Below are 19790 nucleotides of genomic sequence, written 5' to 3'. Positions count from 1 at the left end.
GTCTCATCTGGATCTGAGTCAAAGCTCACCAGGAGAACTGAGCGAAAGCTTGTTTGCTTTTGGAATTAAAAGAGAAACCTCGCCAAACATTTATTTTCCTTTTTTTTTTTCCCCCGTGACATTGTTTTCCGACCAGATGTTCAGTTTAATTCAACAACAGTTTGATTCGCAGTATGTCTCAGATTGAAGTACACACACACACACACACACAGACGCCTTCCACAGGATGACAGAAAATGATGTAACGTCCCAACCCTTCCCATTCCCATAACACATAGAGCACAAATCTTTTTTCCGATTCTGTTACAGGAGTTTAGTGTCATGAAGAGAAGAGCTATGGATGACGGTCCGAGGCTCATTTCATCATTATTTTGAAAAGTTGACGATTGCACAAAGTTTAATTAAAAAAAAAAAACGGCAATTGGAGTTCAACAAACGGTACTTTAAATGCATTGTGTGAGCGCTGTGACGCGGGGGGTTGCCCTACTTTACCTTATTAGACAAGGTTTTAAATGGTAATCCTGCGGATTAGTCTTTTACTTAGTTTTTTGTTGTTGTACAGGTACCACAGCCTGTAAGTAGTTCGGTCTTTGTTGTGTACAGCTGTCGTGTCTCGGAAGGCTAGAGTGGCCAAAAGCGAAGGGAAATGATTTAACACAGCGTACCACAGCCCTTCTGTTCAAAATTCCAGAGACACCCCTTCTTTCTTTAAATGTTCAAGGAGCCAAACCCTCTTGTAAACTTTTTGAAGTGTCCTTGGATCAACAGCTCTCCAGGCTTTCTGAGGATGTTTAAAAGTTCCGTGTCTACACATAACAATTTAGCAAATAACTAGTATTAAAGTGCATCTTTTGGGCAGCCCACATCCAATAATGAGAGTTTTTCAGGGAGTCTGGGGAACTGAAAACTGCTTGGAAGAAATTACAAGAGGGTTCAGACTGTGCTTAAGTATAAAGGTGGTCATACCAAATATTGACTTTCTAGCTTGTTGGAATGGTACAAACTTTTTTTTCTTTTCTTTTTACTGTATTCCCATTTACATTTGCACTCACACATATATGTATGTATGCACACACTGTACAGAAGTATGCGGATCAGCCATGAAATTATGACCAGTGAGAGGTGAAGTCAAAAACATTGATTAACTCATTACTATGGCACCTGACTGTAGGTGGGATGTATTAGGCAGGGAATTCACATTCTTCCAAAGGAGTTGACTAGTTGCTGACTAAGTACACCCCATTCGTGGAAAGGATACACCCAGATGACAGTTGACTCTTTTGTCAGGATAATGTGTCTTGCCACATTGCAAAGGTGGTTCAATACTGCTTCGAGGAACACACTGAATTCAAGGTGTTGATTAGGGCCTCCAAATTCTCCAGACCTCAAACCAATCGAGCATTAATGGGAATGCGCTGGACAGAACATTTAGATTCATGCAGGCCGCACTGCACATCCTCCACGACTTAAAGGATCTTCTCCTGACAGCCTGGCACCAGATACCACACAATTTCTTTAGAGGGCTCGCAAAGTCCAAAGCTCTACAGCTCAGGCCCGTTTATGTGATCACAGGAAAGCCTGCTCAGTCAATTACCAAAATAAATTTTCATGAATCATCATAAGTTGTCGTTGAGTATGGTTATTACTGCTGGCAAGAACAACCCCCTGTCGGGCTGAAGAAGCCTCTGACTGAACACACTCCATAGCTTCTACGCTATGTTTTGTCGCAGATGTGCAGCATTGTTCTCTGCACAGTCAGCTCCAGGGGCTCCAGAGCAGTCCCCGGCGCAGACAGAGTCGCCTTCTTTTATCGGTTTGTTTAATGGCAAACTGGAAACAAAGGCTTCTTAATAACTTGGGTTATCAAGACAACAGTCACGTCTACTGTAACCACTGCAAAACAGAGAAGATGTTAGTATGCATGGACTGATGGCTGTTTCAAAAGAAGAAAATTCACAGCGGGTATAAAACTAAAACCCTATTAAGATAGTGCAAATTAAATTTAGATTTGAGTTCCACAGAGGCATTACACTGGAGAAAATCAGTGGTCCAATCACAGTTGCTCTGGTCAGTGTTGCCGTGAGAATAATTAGATATCTGTGGAGGTGAATGGCAAGCTAAGGATTCTATGACACAAACTATGTCATAGGGCTGAAAGTTCTAGCCTTGGATCGCCTCTACCGTAAGGGGGGAGCCAAGGATGATCGGAAGTGGGTGAGGACTCCACTGCACCTCCACTGAGGTTGTCAAAATTTGATTTGCACATATGTTAAGTCACAACATATTTACTTAAGTTTTATTTGGTTAGAAAAATCTGTTTGAGGTTGAGGGCCATATCACATAGAGATACATTGATTGTCATTTTGGCCAGCTCTTGTGCATTTTATGGAATTGCAGAAACTAAAATCATTTTTAAGAGTACATCCACACCATGTCAAAACAGCTGACGGATGTGTTTTCCATCAAAATATCACACCTCACGGACACATTCACTCTCTAAAATTAGACCGGTGAGTAGAGTAAAAAAAACCTGACGCAAATATGCTCCTCATGTGCAGGCCGTAGTACCACAGCTGAGAAAAGTGTCAGACAGGAAACGACAACAATAAAAGCAAGCATTTTTGGTTTTTTTTCCTACATATTGTCAGGGGACGTCAAAATAGCCTAATTTCTCCATAACATGGCCTCCACAAAACGTTGAAGGGATTCCTCCAAGACTGTGATCCGTGCTGTAACGATGACGTCATATAATTTGTGCAACTTAATTGGCTGCGCATTAATGTAACAAATTTTCTGTCGTGCGAGATTCCAAAGGTGCCCCATTAGAGTCGCATTTTGTGACCGAGGAAGCCATTTCTACACACTGAGCTTTGCTGTGAACATGAAACGGGCCTGACAAGCGTCGCTGCTCAGGCTTAGGAAGTCAAACGACAACTGACTGATGTGATTGGGGTCCAAAGTGTAAGTAGAAAACTGCCTGCATCCTTACACTTTCACCCTACTGGTTAGTTGACTCGAGGTGGATTCAGATTCTGGTCTTCAGAGACCTGGCTGTGACATGAATCATATTCTGTATGGATAGTAAAGCGTGGTTATTGTAGCTCGCTGAGGCTTTTTTTCAGCTCCGGCCAATCTCCATTTTTGCCTTGAACTGTTCTAAACAATATGGTTGCATGATCTTCTTCAGCTCACCTTTGTCCTTCCTTGTCTTGTCACCTTTTTTTTCAGATTCTGGAGAAGGTCTTCCTGAACCTGCCTGCCCACGCAGTGGTTTGTCTTTGCCAGTTAGTGTGGTGGATTGTTTGGCGGAAACTTCCAGATAGGACGGTAGAAACAAACTTTGTAACTTCTTACATGTAAGTATACATCTGCATCGGTGCGCATATTTTGGCGCGCTGCTTTTTGTATGATGAATGATTTTTTTTCGTGCAGGTTGTGTTTGAAGTCTCAGCTGATTGACTTGGAGATGGAAGGTTACAACCCATCTTTTATGGATCACTTCCAGCCTGACATCAGAACTTCTGACTGGTGAGACAAATACACTTGACATACTTTCACATTAATTATAGACCGATTATTTTAGGCTCAAGAACAAGGTCGGAAATTAGCACCAGCTACTCACCTAACGTAGGTGAAATCATTCTGTGGCAGGCAGCTCTTGTCAACCTATTTGCCACGGTGACGGGTTAATATAGACAATAGACAAGTTTTTGCTTTGTTTTGGACTGAGATTTCGTGGCTATAGCCATCTGAAATATGTGTTTGCTCCATTTGGTATTCCGCACACTCAGGCTGTAGCTGCCAGTACAACATCTGTGTGGAGTTGCTGAATCAAAGGAAGGAGGTAGTCCAGAGGTTTGCTCCTGAGACTGCTTACATCGCTTACGGCTATGAAGAATGGAGTCAGGTATGTAAAAAAGATTAAATAAATAAATAAATATACTGGATGGACAAAGGAAATGATTTTCCGTGGCTTCATTGACCCCCTTCATCGTGTTTAGAAAATGGAAACCTAGAATTTGATGCAAGTGACATACTGGCAAAAACGAGAAAAGTTTAGAGTCAAAAAAAGTTTACTGAATAAAGACGTGACACCATTTTAGAAGATTCTAAAATCAGCTGCGCATTAGTTGAGTGGTATAGGTGTCAGAATTGGGTATAAGGTGAGCATAAGGCGTATAAGTTCTAGGCTGTGCTCGAATGGTCCTCTCATTCACAGCCTATATCGTTTTCACTGATTAGAGGATGGGGGTGGAGAGCTGCTGATACATACAACCTTGAATGCAGCAGTGCTTCTTAATTACATACTGGACATCCCCTGTCATGTGTTGCTTCAAGGCAGTACCTGCCTCAATATCAGGCTGTCAAATGTGCAGATGTTTTAGGGGGGGGGGGGGGGGGGGGTCTCATGTGACAGTCTGATAGTCAGGACAGAAATGGCCATATATTGTAAAGTGGCTCCTGCTCGATTGGAAAACGGTATGTGTACTGAAAATACACTTGGCATTGAGAGAGGCAACGGACCACAGCAGGTTAAGCAGCAAACCACTGGCCACTTCTGGATCTCATTCTCAGCACTATTGGAAAGGATTGGCTTGTACTTTGCATTTCTGAAACAAATGCTGAGACGTGCCAATGAGTTTACTGATTGGGGGTGTGTGATGCAAATTGCATTTATTTTTTAAGAACTGTCTACTGTAGAAAATCTGTAGCCTGATTGATGAAGAATGCTGTAAAGAATGATAACTAGAGATTTAACACGAACAGAGTTTTGACTGCCTCCCTAATGGGAAGTTTTCTTATCTTTTTCTAAAGTAACATGCGAAGATCCCATGTAAAGTTGAATGTTTTTTGCTTTTCTTCTGTTTACTCTGAAAAAGCAGTTTTAGCAGAAGGTTTATTTTATTTTATTCGCAATATCCTTGCTTCATTCGTTTTGTTTGGTTTTTTGCCTTTTTTGCCTTCAACCTGGTTGAACAAGTTCGACAAGTTCGACAACAGTCGACGGTATGCAATGATCTGTAAGTACAATGTTTATGAATGTGAAAAAATACAAAAAAAAAACTTTAACTATTTTATTCAACATCTTCTAAAGCCATGACAGCACATTTGACGGAAAATACAGTATATTTAGCTGATGATTAAGAATAGTCCCACAGAAGAAACCCCCTAATGACACATGACGAAAATGAAGCTTCGAGAGGGTTCGCTGGAACGTATGACCGGCGCACACCGAAAGTTGAACGGGTGAACTCAGTTAGCTTTAAAGATTATGTTTTTAAGCCATCGCTGGATAGGTATGTACTGTGTAAAAGTCCTCCGCTGTTGTGTACGTGTCAAACAGACAGAGATATTTGCCTTACAGAACCGGTGATGCCTTATTTCAGTTTCTAGCTCCGCACGGGTACTACTCGTCGCCCCGAGTGTTTTGAGGGAAAACAAACGAACACAGCCTTATTATTGAACTGAAACTGACAAGCGGAAGACGTGCAGGGAAACTTTAGACTAATGCAGAGGTCCAGGCCTTTAGATTTTCTTATTTTAGGGTTTATAGTGGTCGATATTGGGCTAACCATTAAGCTTTAAGAGTCTGTATCAGATTAAGCCTCAATTTATATACGAAGCGTCTTGATATCCAACTCTATTTCCTTGTTGTCGTACATAGCCGGACTAACTGGAGCCATTCCTGATATCAGCTATTTAAACCAATACGCACGCTTTTATCTTTTGTAGGGTTTGGAAGGCCAACTGAACTGAGTCACAACGAAGTACGGCTTGTACACTACCTTTCTAGTCTGGGTTTTTTCCCAGATATGAAGAGGAAAGCCAGAAAAATGGGTGCAACTCTCAGCGCAGATTCAACCGTCGGTCCGAGGACGTCTTCAGCCGCTATACAGTCAAGTGGACTCGTAAGCACCTCACTGACCTACGCACGATTAAATAAAAAAAAAAAATTTTTTTGAAAAGGTATTTGTGTCAATTTCCAGGGCTGTATTGCAGCGTTGTGTTTCACTTCTTCTGACAAGCTAACACTAATACTCAATGCTTGAGAGCTAGCCAAGCACGTTAAAGTCTCATTAAATCGGGTAAAACAATAAATAATTAAATAATATTAATTTTACTAAAGCACACATATTTTTGTGTTGTGGGCCGAGATGGATGATTCATACAACATGCTATGGTTGACGTAGTTTGTTACGATTTTATGGTACTTGCTTTCCCACTTGAGACACCAGTTACAGGAAGCCTTGTCCGGGTGGAAGAAACCATGTTGCCTGAACATAGAGGGGGGGCGTGTGTGCGCACCGGATAGACTTTAAAATTAATCAACGAAAAAGGAGGAGCACCTTTGGTTTGAAATATTTTATTTGAATTTGAATAAAACACTCATTACAAAGTTGTAATTTAACTCCTTTATTTGACTCTTATCTGAAAATGATCTTTAGTATCTTCACCCTTCACGTGAATGCGCAAGTCAGAAATCACAAATATTTCCAAACTGAGAATGCAGAGAAATAATGTACAACTGAACAACAGGACGGATTCAAGTTGAAGTGTTTGTCATTTTGATCACTTTTTGAATGACTCATCTTTTTCTCATCTGTGTTCTACTGAAACCAAATGCTGATGCCGATAACAAGTGGTGTGATTGTGTGATTGACCTGGAGTATTGAGATTTAAAAACTGAACTGTTTTTTATTTTCAGCTCATATGTGTACTTTCTGCTCTTGTTAGGCCTTCCCTCTTCCCGTGGACATCCTAGAGGAAATTTTCCTGCATCTCCCCCCTCATCAGGTGGTTTGTGTGAGTCGGTTAGTGTGCCATCAGTGGAAAGACGTGGCAGACAGTGAGTCTTTCTGGAGGGAAAGGTGTAGAAGAGAAGGATATCACCTCTGCGGTACATCCAAAACACCTGATGACTGGAGGTTGTTTTATTTCTTGTGCAAGAAGAAAAGAAATCTAATCCGGAATCCGGGAGGGGAAGGTGAGAGGCTACAACTTTCCATGAGGTGGAGGCTGCTGCCATTAATTTCCTGCCGAGCAACACGTTGACTTCACACATTTTGTTCTCTCAAAATATTTGCTTTTGTAGACAAAATGAATGGTTGGAAGATAATGGAGAATGGTGGTGATCAGTGGAAAGTGGATGGACTTATGGTGCCGCATCCAAACGAGGCAGTCAAGACCAACTTTGTGACCTCTTACGGGTGAGTATTCGCCAACAGCGGTTATTTTGTGTTCATTCGGTCCTTATATTTATTTCTCTTAACATTCTTTGGAATTCTCTCTGTTGTCTGCAGCATGTGCAGAAAGTCGCAGTTGATAGATTTGGTGAAGGAGGGTTACAGCCCGTCATTTATGGATGACTTCCGGCCACAGATTAGGATTTCTGATTGGTGAGAATACACACGGCCGTCAACAGCTCACCTTGTAATTCACTATTTGGTGGCAAAGTCAGTCAACAACAAAGATGATCCACATGTAGCCACACTATAGCACGGACAAGTTATGCAATTACTGCTGTTATTAGTCTGCTACCCAACTGAACAGAGGAGAAAACGCAGCATAATGATGTCATTTATTCATTTTACCTTTTAGAACCTAACAGATTTAACGGTTCTGTCATTAAGCCATAATTAAACGCTTCTTTTGCGAAAAAAAAACATAACAATTACAGCGACCTCCCATGTCTTCCATTTCTGTACTGCACACGAGACACTGATTTTATTGATTGTATTCTCAAAAGGGACCTACTACTTGTAATAGAGCCGCACAGAACACGTTTGTTTCTAAGCATTTTGCTCAACATCAGGATTGAGATCAACCGCTGTAGCAGTTATAGTCAATGAAACCGAGTAAAAGCTACAGGAAATTTGTCCCTAATTTATGTGCACACGGCTGTGCATCTGTGTTGCGTTAGGTATGCACCTCGATGGGATTGTGGCAGTGAATATACGATGTTTGTGAGGCTGCTCAATCAAAAGAAAAGGGTCGTCGCCGAATTTACCCCGGATACCATTTACTTTCCCCAGTGGAACGATCAGCAGTGGCATCAGGTATGTGCAACACATGAAGCACGGTAAAATTCACTGGAGTTGGAGTGCTCAAGGAAAGCTCAAACTTGCTTTTCTTTTCTTTTCTTTTGTAGATAACCCACATATTCAAAGACTATGGACCAGGAGTCAGATACGTCCATTTTATCCATGGCGGTAAAGATACCCAGTTCTGGGCAGGGTGGTATGGCATTCGTTTAACAGAGAGCTGCGTTGAAGTATGTCCAGCAATGGATACATAGCTCTGTAGGGATTCATCCTAAAACCTGTGATCCATGACCGGTTTCAGTACCTTACCTGACCAGAAATCTCCTCTCATTCTTGGCTTTCAAAGCCCTTTTTCTGTAACAGCCATCCAAACTTAAAGTATCACCACTTGTGTGAAAATGGACTTTTTCTTATCTTATGTCATTCTTATGGGTTAACATTGCGTGAGGGGAGTTCCACGGCTACGGTTGAATGTAAGAGTGGTATTTGAAATGACTCTGAATCCTTTGTACCTGCACGAGTACGACTTTGAGCATCGGACTTCCACAATTTAAAGTAGGAAGAGAGAATCCAATTAAACGAGGCAGTTCAAGGGCAACTGTATTTGTATTCAACGGATTCATTACATTAGGTTTGATTCCCATGCTTGATAAGCTGAAATTGCCGTCGCAGCGGTAGAGATGTCAGCCGGATTTACTCAAACCAGTTTCTTCTACTGTTAGCATTGTCTTTCGTGGTCATACTTTAACAATTTGTCCTTTTCATCATCCATCCAAGCTAACTACAGCTGCAGCACATAAAAGTTAGAAAAGGCTTTGTGTCTCTTGTACTCCACGAGTTGTCCTGCGAGTCGCCGCCACCTTTACCGTAACCCATCACACTTTTGCATCTTTTATTGCCTTTAACAGCACGGTCTGCTACCATTGTACATGTTGAATGTATCGAGTAACCCCCGAGCTTACTACATGACCTACTTTGGTCATGAAATCCTGCACCTTAACACCACGTTAATGCAGATTTTCTGGTGCAGTGATGATTACGAGTTTAAGAAATGGGAACCATGTGTCGCTGAACATGTTTGTGTATACTGGCGCTGTGATCATGTTTTCTGTGGCAACACCTCCAGGAATGCCCAGAAGTAACTGATCACATAAATGAATGCGTTCGGCATTGGCACCCATGAGTTAGAATGAGATTACAAGACGTTGTTGAGAAATCTGACTTGTCTTATATTTGCCATGCCAGCCCAAGTGATGTGTTTTTCTGCTTTCTGGTAATGACTTATTTTAAGCTACTCCCGCTTATGTCATATGTGAAAATATACCCAATCTCCGACCTTATTTACACAAAGATTAAGTCACAAAACCACATGCATGTAAATAGTTAATAATACTGGTTTATTGTGGTGCTTTATTACAAGCAAGATACAGTACAACTTTGTCAACTTGAATAAAAATCAAAGACAAACATTTTTCCTGGTTAATTTGATTTCAGTGTGTTCTGAGCTTCTGTAAACCCCATTTTCTGATGCAAATTTCACTCCGCAAATAAGTTAACCTTGCTCTATTTACACAATCAAATTCAAGCCCTCACCTTGCAGTAGGCGTCGACGTAGTAAAGGGCAACTGCAAATACCACCGGCTGTCGTTCAACCATTTCAAAAAGGCCGCAAACTGCTGATGGCGTAGCTGCAGGTGTTATTCGGGTTGTAAAACAGTTCGTTAGCCCGACATTATGAGCAGATACACAAAGCTCAACTTCTGATCATCATTCGAGACTTGTATCACCTCCTTTGTAACTTCAGCTTTCTTACTTCAGTTAAGAAAAAAAAACAGTAAACTATATTGTCCACAAATTATTTTCAGAAGTAGGGCTAACTTGGGAACTGGGAACAGACATCCAAATCAGTATTAATAAATTCTCAACGAAACACCGAAGTCCCAAAAATGGAATCTGGGACAGATTTGGCCGCAGGACACCATATTTACTTTTAACCTGTGCTGTCAGGTGTCGCTCTACCAGGTCCATACGGATCATTAATAAGGCATAACGCATGTAGCATTTTTTCAAAAACTCCCTAGAGGCTCTGCTGGAATGAATTTAATACTCCTATACTCTTGGAGAAAGAGGGTTGCCTTCGGAAAAATGGTCAGCAAAACATTGCATTGGAGTCCTATGACTTATGCAGGATTATACTGCTGCTGCTGCAAAAACCGGTGATGGCCAAAGTGTGCCGTTTCAGCCAAATTTAGTTTTAGGTGAAAACAAAAGTGAATTATGGCAGATTTTTATGCATTTCAATAAGCTGTCATTGCCAGCTTGCGTTTTACAGGACACTTAAAAGAATAAAATAAAAAATATTCCGCATCAGTTCTTTTGGGAAAAACACTTCCACAAAGAGTCAACCTAACATGATATGGACAAACGGAAACATTTCAAACACTCTCCAATGTGTTGAATATTTTAGCGGCATCAAATGATCCCACATGGCATCAAAGGTTACTCGATCTCAAAGTCATTCAAGGCGTTAAATATGTTTTAAGGTTAAGTCAGTGAGGAGGCTAATATTTATTGATAAGTCGTGCTGGAATGTGCTCGTGCAGAAAACCTCTTCAGTACTGTTAGCCTAGATTTTGGAAAGCGGTGCCAAGAAGACTGCGAAGGAACTTAAAGCAGAGCACATTTACGTCTTTTCTTAGGTTCTGGAGGTTCCAGGGCAGCCAGTATTGCTTCATCAAACACATTCTTTAATCCTTTCTGTGGAAAAAAAAATGTTGCCATTACAAACAAAGCTACTACAAACTACATCTGAACATCCACTGGCACCGAATGCAAAAGAAATCTTTGTAGAAATGGAGCAGGGCGGTCAAAATTTTCCTTTATTCAAATAACATACAAGACTCTCCTGATGATCAAGTTGTCTGGGTAAAGACAAAAGCCCACGGCAAGTACGATGCATTAGAAAATAAATAAATAAACTGTTACTACTAAGACAGAAAGTAGCCTAAATGCTTTTGTAGGGTACAACAGATGAGCTCAATACTGAAATGATAACAGAATGTCCCTTTTAAAAAAAAGAAAAGAGAAATCTCAGTCATGTACAGTTACACTGATTTGCACACAAGGTGCCGACAACAGAAAGAAGAATGTAAGATTGGCACTCTATCATCATCTTAGGCAGCATGGATAACGGTGATTAGGCAAAAGTTGAAAAGAAAGCACACATTAACAGAAGGGAAAAAAAAAAAAAAAGTCAATGGGCACAGAGTTGTAAAGTTTAAAAGAGCTTATGGTTACTTAGGTGACAGACATTTCTTTGCAATTAATAAGCAGCAGACGACCAAGAGGCAAAGCGAGATGCACGAAGACATCAGAACAAACAGCATTTTCTCTTTCTCTGAGTTTCGGGGGGCTCTAAAGCGGCTAGGATAGCCTCGTCAAATACGTTCTTCAATCCCCGCTACAGAAAAAAAGGAAAAGAAAGGAGAAACAGGTACACACGGGGTTAGATGGAGTTATTAGCGAAACGCCGTTAGCAAAAGACAGGGCAAAGCATTTCCGGCCTCGTTGTTAGGAAAATGTTAACGACATGCCTTCAACACTGAGACTCGCGGTGTCGAAAAGGAGATCTTACCTGAGTTAGAGCGGAGCACTCGACGTATTTGACTGCCTTAAGGTCACGAGCCAGCTTTTCTGCCGTCTCAGGGGTGATTGGCTTCTGCTTGTTCTTCGCTAACTTCTCAACTGTGGAGGGGTCATCACGCAGGTCGATCTGGGTGCCGACCAACAGGAACGGGGTCTTGGGACAGTGGTGAGTTATTTCAGGGACCCACTTGAAGGGAGGAAAAAGGAAGGGGAAAAAAAAATCAAACACATAACACACAACTTGCAGATCTATCTGTAATCAGAAGGCCAATAACAAATCAATCCAGACCTTTTTAAAATCCCTCAGGAAATGCCTTTTGAAACTTCTCATGGTAACAATTGATATAACTCAAGATACATTTCACGTACTGCTTCTCAAATGTCTGTTTTTAAGGATAATTTTGGACTCTTTTTAATATCCCCACCTTCAAACTTGTACTTGGACCATTATCTGTGATCACTGGATTTTCGGGCATTTCCTTCTCAAGTTGCCTTTAAAACGGTGTTTTATGAGAAAAGTAGCAAGTAAGAAACACTGAAGAGCACGGTGTGCTTTAGTAGAAGTGGGAAATTCAAGGCAACTCGCGGTTAGGGAGGGCTACAAAGCAATTGTAAGAGTTTTTTTGATGAATCTCTTTTCTGTTTTGTCTATCTGGGACCTCACACCATGGGTCTACGTGGTAAGTCCATAAAATAAGATTCTTTGGCGATGTGGCAAGTATCACAAGTTTGAGCTATCCTTCCTGCTTTCTTAATGACTTCGGTGGTGTTGTGAAGCATCCTCAAATTGGGACGGTGAATCTCGGGTGCCCGAGTATGCATAACAACACAAAAGGCTGAGGTTCTAAAGCTAAATATGGATGAAACTTCTTGGGGGGGGCAGGATTAGCTTGACTCTCCAAATGTGGAAGAAGTGCCTGATGGTGATCTGGCTGCCAGCAACTACAGCTGGCTGTGCGTCATCCTTCTCTGGCTGGAAACATGGAATGTGTTTCGCCATGTTTGTCACGTTTCCAGAATACTCAACTGCTTCCATATGCAAGCCCTCAATGCAGAGAGTAACGGTCAGATTTTTCTTGCTCAGATATCTCGTGCAAGCTGTTAACTCATAGGCTTCAAAATCTCAAAGCTGCTTTGGTACCACTATTTCAAGACAACGTCCGTGCACTGAATTTGGCTACACTAACATGTACCAATGATCTCCCAGGGAGAAAAGTTAGATGATACGGAATGTCTTGAACGGTTCCTCGTACAGGCCATAGTGTTGCAGCCCCCAACGCGCTTCAGTTAACAACTTCCCTCCTCACCCGTGTGCGTATACTTGGGACAAAAAGGCGGTCCAGTGAAAAGGCCCAGTTGAGCTGTATCCAAAGCGCGACTCAACTCTGCGTGTAACTGTGCAAACTTTTGCATTCAGTCTGCCCTCTGACGAACGTGAGCAGAAGAAATGCTAACGCTCCCCAGAAACTGAATCTTTTTCTTATATGCATACTAATTCTAACTTGCTCTCAATCGTGATGAAAGACGGGTACTCGGTTGAGCTCTCTCAGCCACTGGCATTAAAAGCCTGGAAGTGGCTACACCTACTATGACCTATTAAAAGAAACAGCAATTTCTGGAAAAATGCGCCTTTAACAACCCGGAAGAGAGTACGTAATATGAAGCATACCATGAAAGCAATTTGATTTCTGATTAGAAAGGTCTGAGGCCAAAGAAGAAAGAAGAGGGTCATCAGATTTCCAAGTGAGCAAGAATCACTGTTATTATATCAACTATTACTAGAACTCACCTTTTCTTTAACATTCTCAAATGAGGAAGGTGAAACAACTGAGAAACAGACTAGGAAGACATCGGTCTGAGGGTAGCTTAGTGGCCGTAACCTGTCGTAATCCTCCTGACCTAAAGCGAGGGGAGACAAAAATGTATTTACCATGGGACATAATAGTTGCTGTGCTAAATCTGTGCTTGTTTCGCACTAGTGTTTGAACATTTGCAAAGCCAAGGCCATAACCTCTGCAAGCGACTTATGCCAATGGAGACTTAAAAGAGATGTGATGGATTGTTTATGCTCTGCAGTTCCAATGCATGAACACTGTTTGACATTGTTGGTGTCAATTCCACTGTTTTTAACTTCTTGAAGCAACGTAAACAATAGTGACCGACCACAGTAATTACATGGGTAGCTCTTTGAGATTAGAAATATTGACCACTTTGTTGTGGCGACGTGAGGAGTTTGTGTGTTGTCTATACACAGGAAAGCAAAACTGTGAAGACAAGAATACACACATACAACCAGTCAGCATAATAGTTACGGTCTAATCGTTATGAACAAGCCAGATAAAACCACAGCCAATTACACGCTTTGGTCAGGGGAATTATCTTTAAGCAGGGGGATTTGTTAAGTCACCACTGAAAACCAAGCAGGCCCATGTTATGGTCTGGGCCAGCGCTACATGTAGTTATATGTCTGGGGTTCCATTTTCAGGTACACAGAAGAGTGGGTTTTAACTTATGTATTAGAAAAACAAGTTAAAATGGAAAAGTAAAGAAAATACAAACATACCTGCCGTATCAAATAAGCCAAGGGTGTATGGTTCACCCCCGATCATTACAGTTACTGCATAGTTGTCGAACACCTGCAATCGAAGAATTAAATGCACATCTTAGTTGGTAACCGAGTATTTCTCAGTTATCACGTTTTGTCAACTTGCAGGCACCTTCAAGTGGAAAAACACACACACACACACTGAAGAAAACACCACTTACTGTTGGTACATATTCAGAAGGGAACTTGTTGGTAGTGTATGAAATCAATAAGCAGGTTTTTCCCACTGCTCCATCACCCACCACTACACACTTAATAGTCTGCATCTTTGTGCTTTCTGCTGCTGCTGGCAGTTATGTTAGCTGTAGGAAGAGGGGGGAGGTGACAGCTCACATATGTTAGGCCATTTCATAGATCAAAAAAGAAAAAAAAACAAAAACAAAAAGCAGACCCATACCAATATTAAGTCACCTGCCTTTAGAAATACTAATGACAGTTTGATGAACCGGTGGGATCCAATGGAAAGACTGCTTCCTTGCATTACTAGTTCAGTCACACCCCATTATCACCAACACTGTATAGAGGCTAACGCTAGCTAATGACAACGTTTCTCACTTGCTTACCCGCTATATGATCTCGTTGAGTGGAGTATTTGAAAATAAGTTGGTGGATCACGTACAAAATGTGTCGGTGTGTACTTCAAATAATAAATAGCGGCGATGAGAATGTGTTTGTGTATCGTATAACAAACTCTGCTATACAGTGCTAGCTATACCCATAGAAAATGCTAGCTAGTTATCCAGTTTAGCAAACACCAGCTAACGTTAGTTTGTAACGTTAGCGTCGGTTGACGCTGGTAAAGTCCACAGAGCAAAGCAAACCCTAAAGTCAGTTTGTAACAGTCAAATAACCTGATATTGAGAAGTCTGTGTCTGTGCAACGTACCCGTGTCCCTTCGTATCTCTGCTTGCTAACGTTAGCTGTCTATTTCGCCGGGCGTTGGCACCAGCAAGCAGAAACTTGGTTCAGTCAGTCAGTGAGGAGCCAGGTCCGACTTCCACTACATCAGTCAAGCTACACAGGCTAATACCGGATATTACTTTCAAAGTAAAAGCTTCCCAATTTCTAATCGCTCCTAAATCTGTGTGTTATTCATGATAAATATCCAAGTAGAAATATGAGACCTTAAAATTCAATATAAAGTTCTTGCTTTGACCTTAGCCTTGTGTGGGGCTTTATGCGAAACTTTAAACGACTCCTCATGGTCTTTTATTTAAAAAGAAAAACGATCTTCCTCTAGTTATATTCGCTGACTTGATAGTATTTTTCGAGTAGTTCATGCAGCAGGAGCGATGATGTCATCTCCAAAGTCCCTCTGTGGTCATTCCTCTAAGGTCCAGATTGGAATACTGTTTCATCGGACTTTAAAGTGCATTATTTAATAGAAAAAGGGTATTATACCCCTTCACTTGTAGAAAAAAAAAAAAGAAAACCACAGAAATAGTGCTAGAACCGTTCCGGCTGACTACAATGGATTAAATGCTTCTCAGACTCTACACACACTCTTCACACTATTAACAAACCTGGGGGACACAATGTGAGAAACAGCCTTTAATGAAATTCAACACAGCACTGCAGACCTAATATTTGAGTTTCATCAATGTTACACTGAAAGCAAACAAGAGAAATCCGATAAATGGCAGGATTATTGCATTACATTGTACAGGTGTATATGGTAATAACAAACTTGTGTTAAAATCCCATAATGTGGCCGTTTTGTGCTCACGGGCACAGCTGTCCGCCTCGCTACAACTAACAAAGTAATTCTATTTTGTTCGACAAGGATCACTAATCATCACAGCCTCTCTTAGAGAATATAACTGAGTGTAATCTTTTTTCCTGAAGAATTTGAAAGTAATTAGCTCATGCGACTGCAAGTCACTGCTGTTTATAATTCAAGCATACTCTGAGAGGCTATTCCATGTTATTCGAAGCAGGAAACAGAGGCCAGAAGGGTCTAAACATGTGTAAAACTATGTTGTGAGGAAGAAATTGTATAGTTATGCGAGTCTTCCACTATAGCCAATACAGAAGGTGCCATATAACCATGAACAATCGTTACTATACCTCATGTTTTGTCTCTTCAGAATCATCGGCCCCTCATGGTCGACGTGGTTTTTAGCTCTTTTAGAGTCTAACAATGACAAGCTTTTACATAAAACCTCAACAGCTGGATGTCGACTGAGAGAAACAAAATGTTTAAAAATCAAAACCACCTCAACAATTGCAAGAAAACGAATGTATTCCATTAAAGCCAGCAGCCTCAGTTATTCAAAATATGGGCTGTCAGTTATCTTAATCACTGGAACAAAAATGAACGAGGAATGAATAATTCAAATACTGTGATCTTTGGGGGAAAAAAGTAGCATGAAAATGATTTATTCACATGGTGAATTTAAAGCTCGGTAAAAAAAAAAAACTCATTGGATGGTGAAACTGTTACTGTTGCCTATACACTCCCTGCAGCTGTCATCCTCCACACAGCCATATGTGTTGAAGCCAGACAACCCACCATCCCAAAAAGGAGGATCCAACGTAGATGTGCCCACCAGCTACAACAAACATGGAAAGGAAAGCAGACTGGAATCAGAGGATTTCACTGCACACGACAACTTACATCAATCACATGCTCACTTGGTCAAATATATCTAATATTACCGATGGTTTTCCAATATGGCACCTAACAAAACTGCAGAATGGAACAGTCATATCCCCAGACTCTCACCTCGTTTCGCTTTCTTCAGGCATCAGCAATGAAATGCTTTCTGTGGTTGTGGATGGGGTCATCGCTGTGTAAAAGAGCGAGGTGCACAAAAAGAAAATCAACAAATGACATCTGGAATAACACAACAGAGTTCCCTTGGCATGAGTAATATAAAATAAGTATTTTAAGTATTATAACACATCATTCTAATGCAGTCTAAATTATTTGTCAGGTGGTTTTGCACACTTCCAAGAAGTTATGCAGTATTATTATTACCACAAGTATTATTATTATTATTAGCCAAAATAATCTTTGGCTTCACCACTCTACTTTAAAGGAAAACAAAACGTCAGTGTTGATAATAAATCAGGACATTTATGTTAACATAAAGGCTGATTTCAGAGCTAAAGGATGTGGTTTATTTTGATGAGAAATGACTGCGGACATAAAAAGAAACCCACAAGCATCACCATATTTCAAATTGGAATATCGCTGGTTTGTTAACAGGTGATACAACCAGAAAATATTCCCATAGTGTTGCTTAGCTCTCAGGTTTAGAGTAATCTGTTTCAGCTTGTCCCCGGGATAAGTTAGGAACAGAGTTTTCTGGGTTGTCGATAAAGTGGAATCCAAGCAAAAACATCCACACGATGATAAAGCATTCAAGGTGACCCAGCTGAAGTATACCTGTGTGGGAGATGAAGAGCTTCACACGTTTGTAGATGTTTGTTCCCGATCTGGCGATGACACACCAATACATATCTTCATCACTCTCTGTGAGCCGAGTCATTGTTACAGTGAAGACTCCTTCTCCCTTATGATCAGCAATGAAGCTTCGGTCGTTAGGTCGGTTCCTGGGCGTTTTCACAACTATCTCACAGACATGGTATACAGGTCCTTTGCACCAGTACTTTGTGTGTTCCTTTAATCTAAGGTCGTACTGACAAGAGACTGTCACCGAACCTCCGAGTGTTGCCGTCACCTCCTCTGGAGCCGACAGCTCCACCGAGTCCACTGCATCCTCAGTGAGGGACAAGGGACTGAACACCAGAGCTGCAAAATACAGAACCAATACTCATATTAGTCACTCAAATATCTTGTTCTTTCCATGTTACTTTTCTGTTACAGAGCTGCTACTATTTTTTTCTTTTTCAAAAATACCATTGAATAAGCTGAAAAATATCCCCGTGGTTTTCATAGTGTGGCTGAAAAAACAATGTGAAGCAGAAGTAACGTGTACAACGAGTAGGGGCTTCCTCTTCTCCCATGAGCTTGTGCAATCGGTTGGCCAACTGGAAGCCACAGTTTATTTGTGCGGGTCTGTGTGTTGCATACCAATCCTGCATTAATTAACACAGGGTGACCAGACCTCCAGCACGTTTGTCAGGTGACTCTTTCCTCATTATTTTGCCAGGGCTTGAATTTCATACAGTCTGTCCAATGAATGTTACTGCAGAACCTTACTGGGTTTTATTTTTTTTCTTTCTTTTTGTGTGTGTTTTAGCAAAAACAACAGTCTGGCCTTCCTGTTTCAGAGGCTGAGCAAATCATCTGCGGTCGACAAGTCTTCTCTTCTCTCGTTATTTATCTCGAATTCGCCACTTACACTACGGACATAAAAGCCTTTTCCTTCACCACTGAGAGCCACTTTGGAGGGAACTTTAGAGATACTTCCTTCAACAGTAGGTGGCACTACAGAACAGACTCTCATCCCATTGCACAGTTAGTTTGATACAGCTGTTTTCCTCTCTGGCTTATCAACACTCCATTGCACGGTCTAATCAGACTTTCAAACATGTTTGAAAATCTGTTGCTGATGTAATTTGCTGCGGGATGAACAATATTATCTGTTGCCCGACTGCTTCCCATCTATTACATTTGTTTCACCATCACCTCAGGGTTTCATTCCCCTAATTTGATTCCTTGCCATTTTGTGCCACCGTTCATTCAAAGGGCCTAATAATGATGTAACCGAATCCTGTATTATCGTGAAAAATGGCGTTGTCAGAGTTTCCTTTCCGGGATAATATTTCACATGCATAACATATTAAATGTTTGACTTTTCTGTCTTCTAAGGTGTATTACAAACTCGCTGACTTGAGTGGACATCATATCCTCGTTCTTTGTGTCACAGTTTATGTAAATGTTCAGTTTTGGATATCATCTTCCTTTTATCTAAGTATGTCATCATTAACAACAAACAGCATGTTACAGCATTGATAGCAGTGGGATATCTTTTTTTGTTTGACTCCTGGTTAAACTCCGGGGGGATACCTATCCATCATCCAGTTTGCCAGGAGAGATGTCTTTACCTTTAGGGCCTGAAACAGTGTTACATAGCTGTGCAAGTTTGCTTCATTTTTGTCATGGATATTAATCAAATCTACCTTCCATACCTTTTCCTTATCTTATTCTTATTCATCCTGACTTAATCTTTTTTCTTTTTTTCTGTAACGAGGGCACTGCAAAAAAGGAATTTCCCGCAAGGGATTAATAAAGTAATTCTGATTCTGATTCTGATTCTGATTCATATGTCGTCTTTTGCTAAATGTAGAATTATCCATTGGGGCAACAAGAAGACACGAGCATGTAAAGTTAAAGTAGGAGCGATAGTGTCGGAGTGGCGTACACGTACATGTGGTCAGACACAGGGAACAAAATCAGCTTCCACGGAAAGCAGAACTATCTTGGTGATGCACACATTAGGGAAATTAATGAGCAACACAGCTGCAACATCCATGGTTCTGTTTTTTGAAAACCTTCTTGATTACACTGCTCACTTTGCTTCCAGTTA

At 41.0% G+C, this 19790-nt stretch overlaps 3 protein-coding genes across 5 annotated transcripts; 1 reads left to right on the top strand and 2 right to left on the bottom strand.

The window, feature by feature from the left end:
- The first annotated feature begins 5442 nt into the window (after window positions 1-5442).
- LOC142389860 (F-box only protein 6-like) lies at window positions 5443-9511 on the top strand. The gene is made up of 6 exons (XM_075475043.1): window positions 5443-5909; window positions 6736-6985; window positions 7094-7208; window positions 7302-7397; window positions 7922-8057; window positions 8150-9511. Exons 1-6 carry the CDS (start codon window positions 5814-5816, stop codon window positions 8294-8296), a joined length of 840 nt encoding a protein of 279 aa, XP_075331158.1. The 5' UTR covers window positions 5443-5813; the 3' UTR covers window positions 8297-9511.
- LOC142389861 (cell division control protein 42 homolog) lies at window positions 9419-15293 on the bottom strand. Of its 3 annotated transcripts, none has more exons than XM_075475047.1 (6): window positions 15144-15292; window positions 14454-14594; window positions 14251-14323; window positions 13477-13586; window positions 11677-11874; window positions 9419-10799 (listed from the first exon to the last, which is right to left on the bottom strand). In XM_075475047.1, the coding sequence occupies exons 2-6, from the start codon at window positions 14556-14558 to the stop codon at window positions 10710-10712; spliced, it is 576 nt and encodes a 191-aa protein (XP_075331162.1). In that variant the 5' UTR covers window positions 14559-14594; window positions 15144-15292; the 3' UTR covers window positions 9419-10709. The 3 variants fall into 3 exon arrangements, with proteins under 3 accessions (XP_075331162.1, XP_075331159.1, XP_075331160.1); XM_075475044.1 differs by having other exon boundaries at window positions 15178-15291; XM_075475045.1 differs by lacking the exon at window positions 9419-10799 and adding an exon at window positions 10901-11502 and having other exon boundaries at window positions 15178-15293.
- A 528-nt stretch (window positions 15294-15821) lies between these two features.
- Window positions 15822-18206, bottom strand: LOC142389862 (CMRF35-like molecule 3). Its single transcript, XM_075475048.1, has 4 exons — window positions 18158-18206; window positions 17684-18049; window positions 17018-17081; window positions 15822-16844 (listed from the first exon to the last, which is right to left on the bottom strand). The coding sequence occupies exons 1-4, from the start codon at window positions 18192-18194 to the stop codon at window positions 16742-16744; spliced, it is 570 nt and encodes a 189-aa protein (XP_075331163.1). The 5' UTR covers window positions 18195-18206; the 3' UTR covers window positions 15822-16741.
- Window positions 18207-19790: the final 1584 nt, after the last annotated feature.

Source organism: Odontesthes bonariensis, chromosome 10 (genome assembly GCF_027942865.1).
Source record: "Odontesthes bonariensis isolate fOdoBon6 chromosome 10, fOdoBon6.hap1, whole genome shotgun sequence".
NCBI classification, from domain to species: domain Eukaryota; kingdom Metazoa; phylum Chordata; class Actinopteri; order Atheriniformes; family Atherinopsidae; genus Odontesthes; species Odontesthes bonariensis.
The sequence above is the reverse complement of the archived record's forward strand: the minus strand, read 5'-3'. Positions and strand labels throughout refer to the sequence as shown.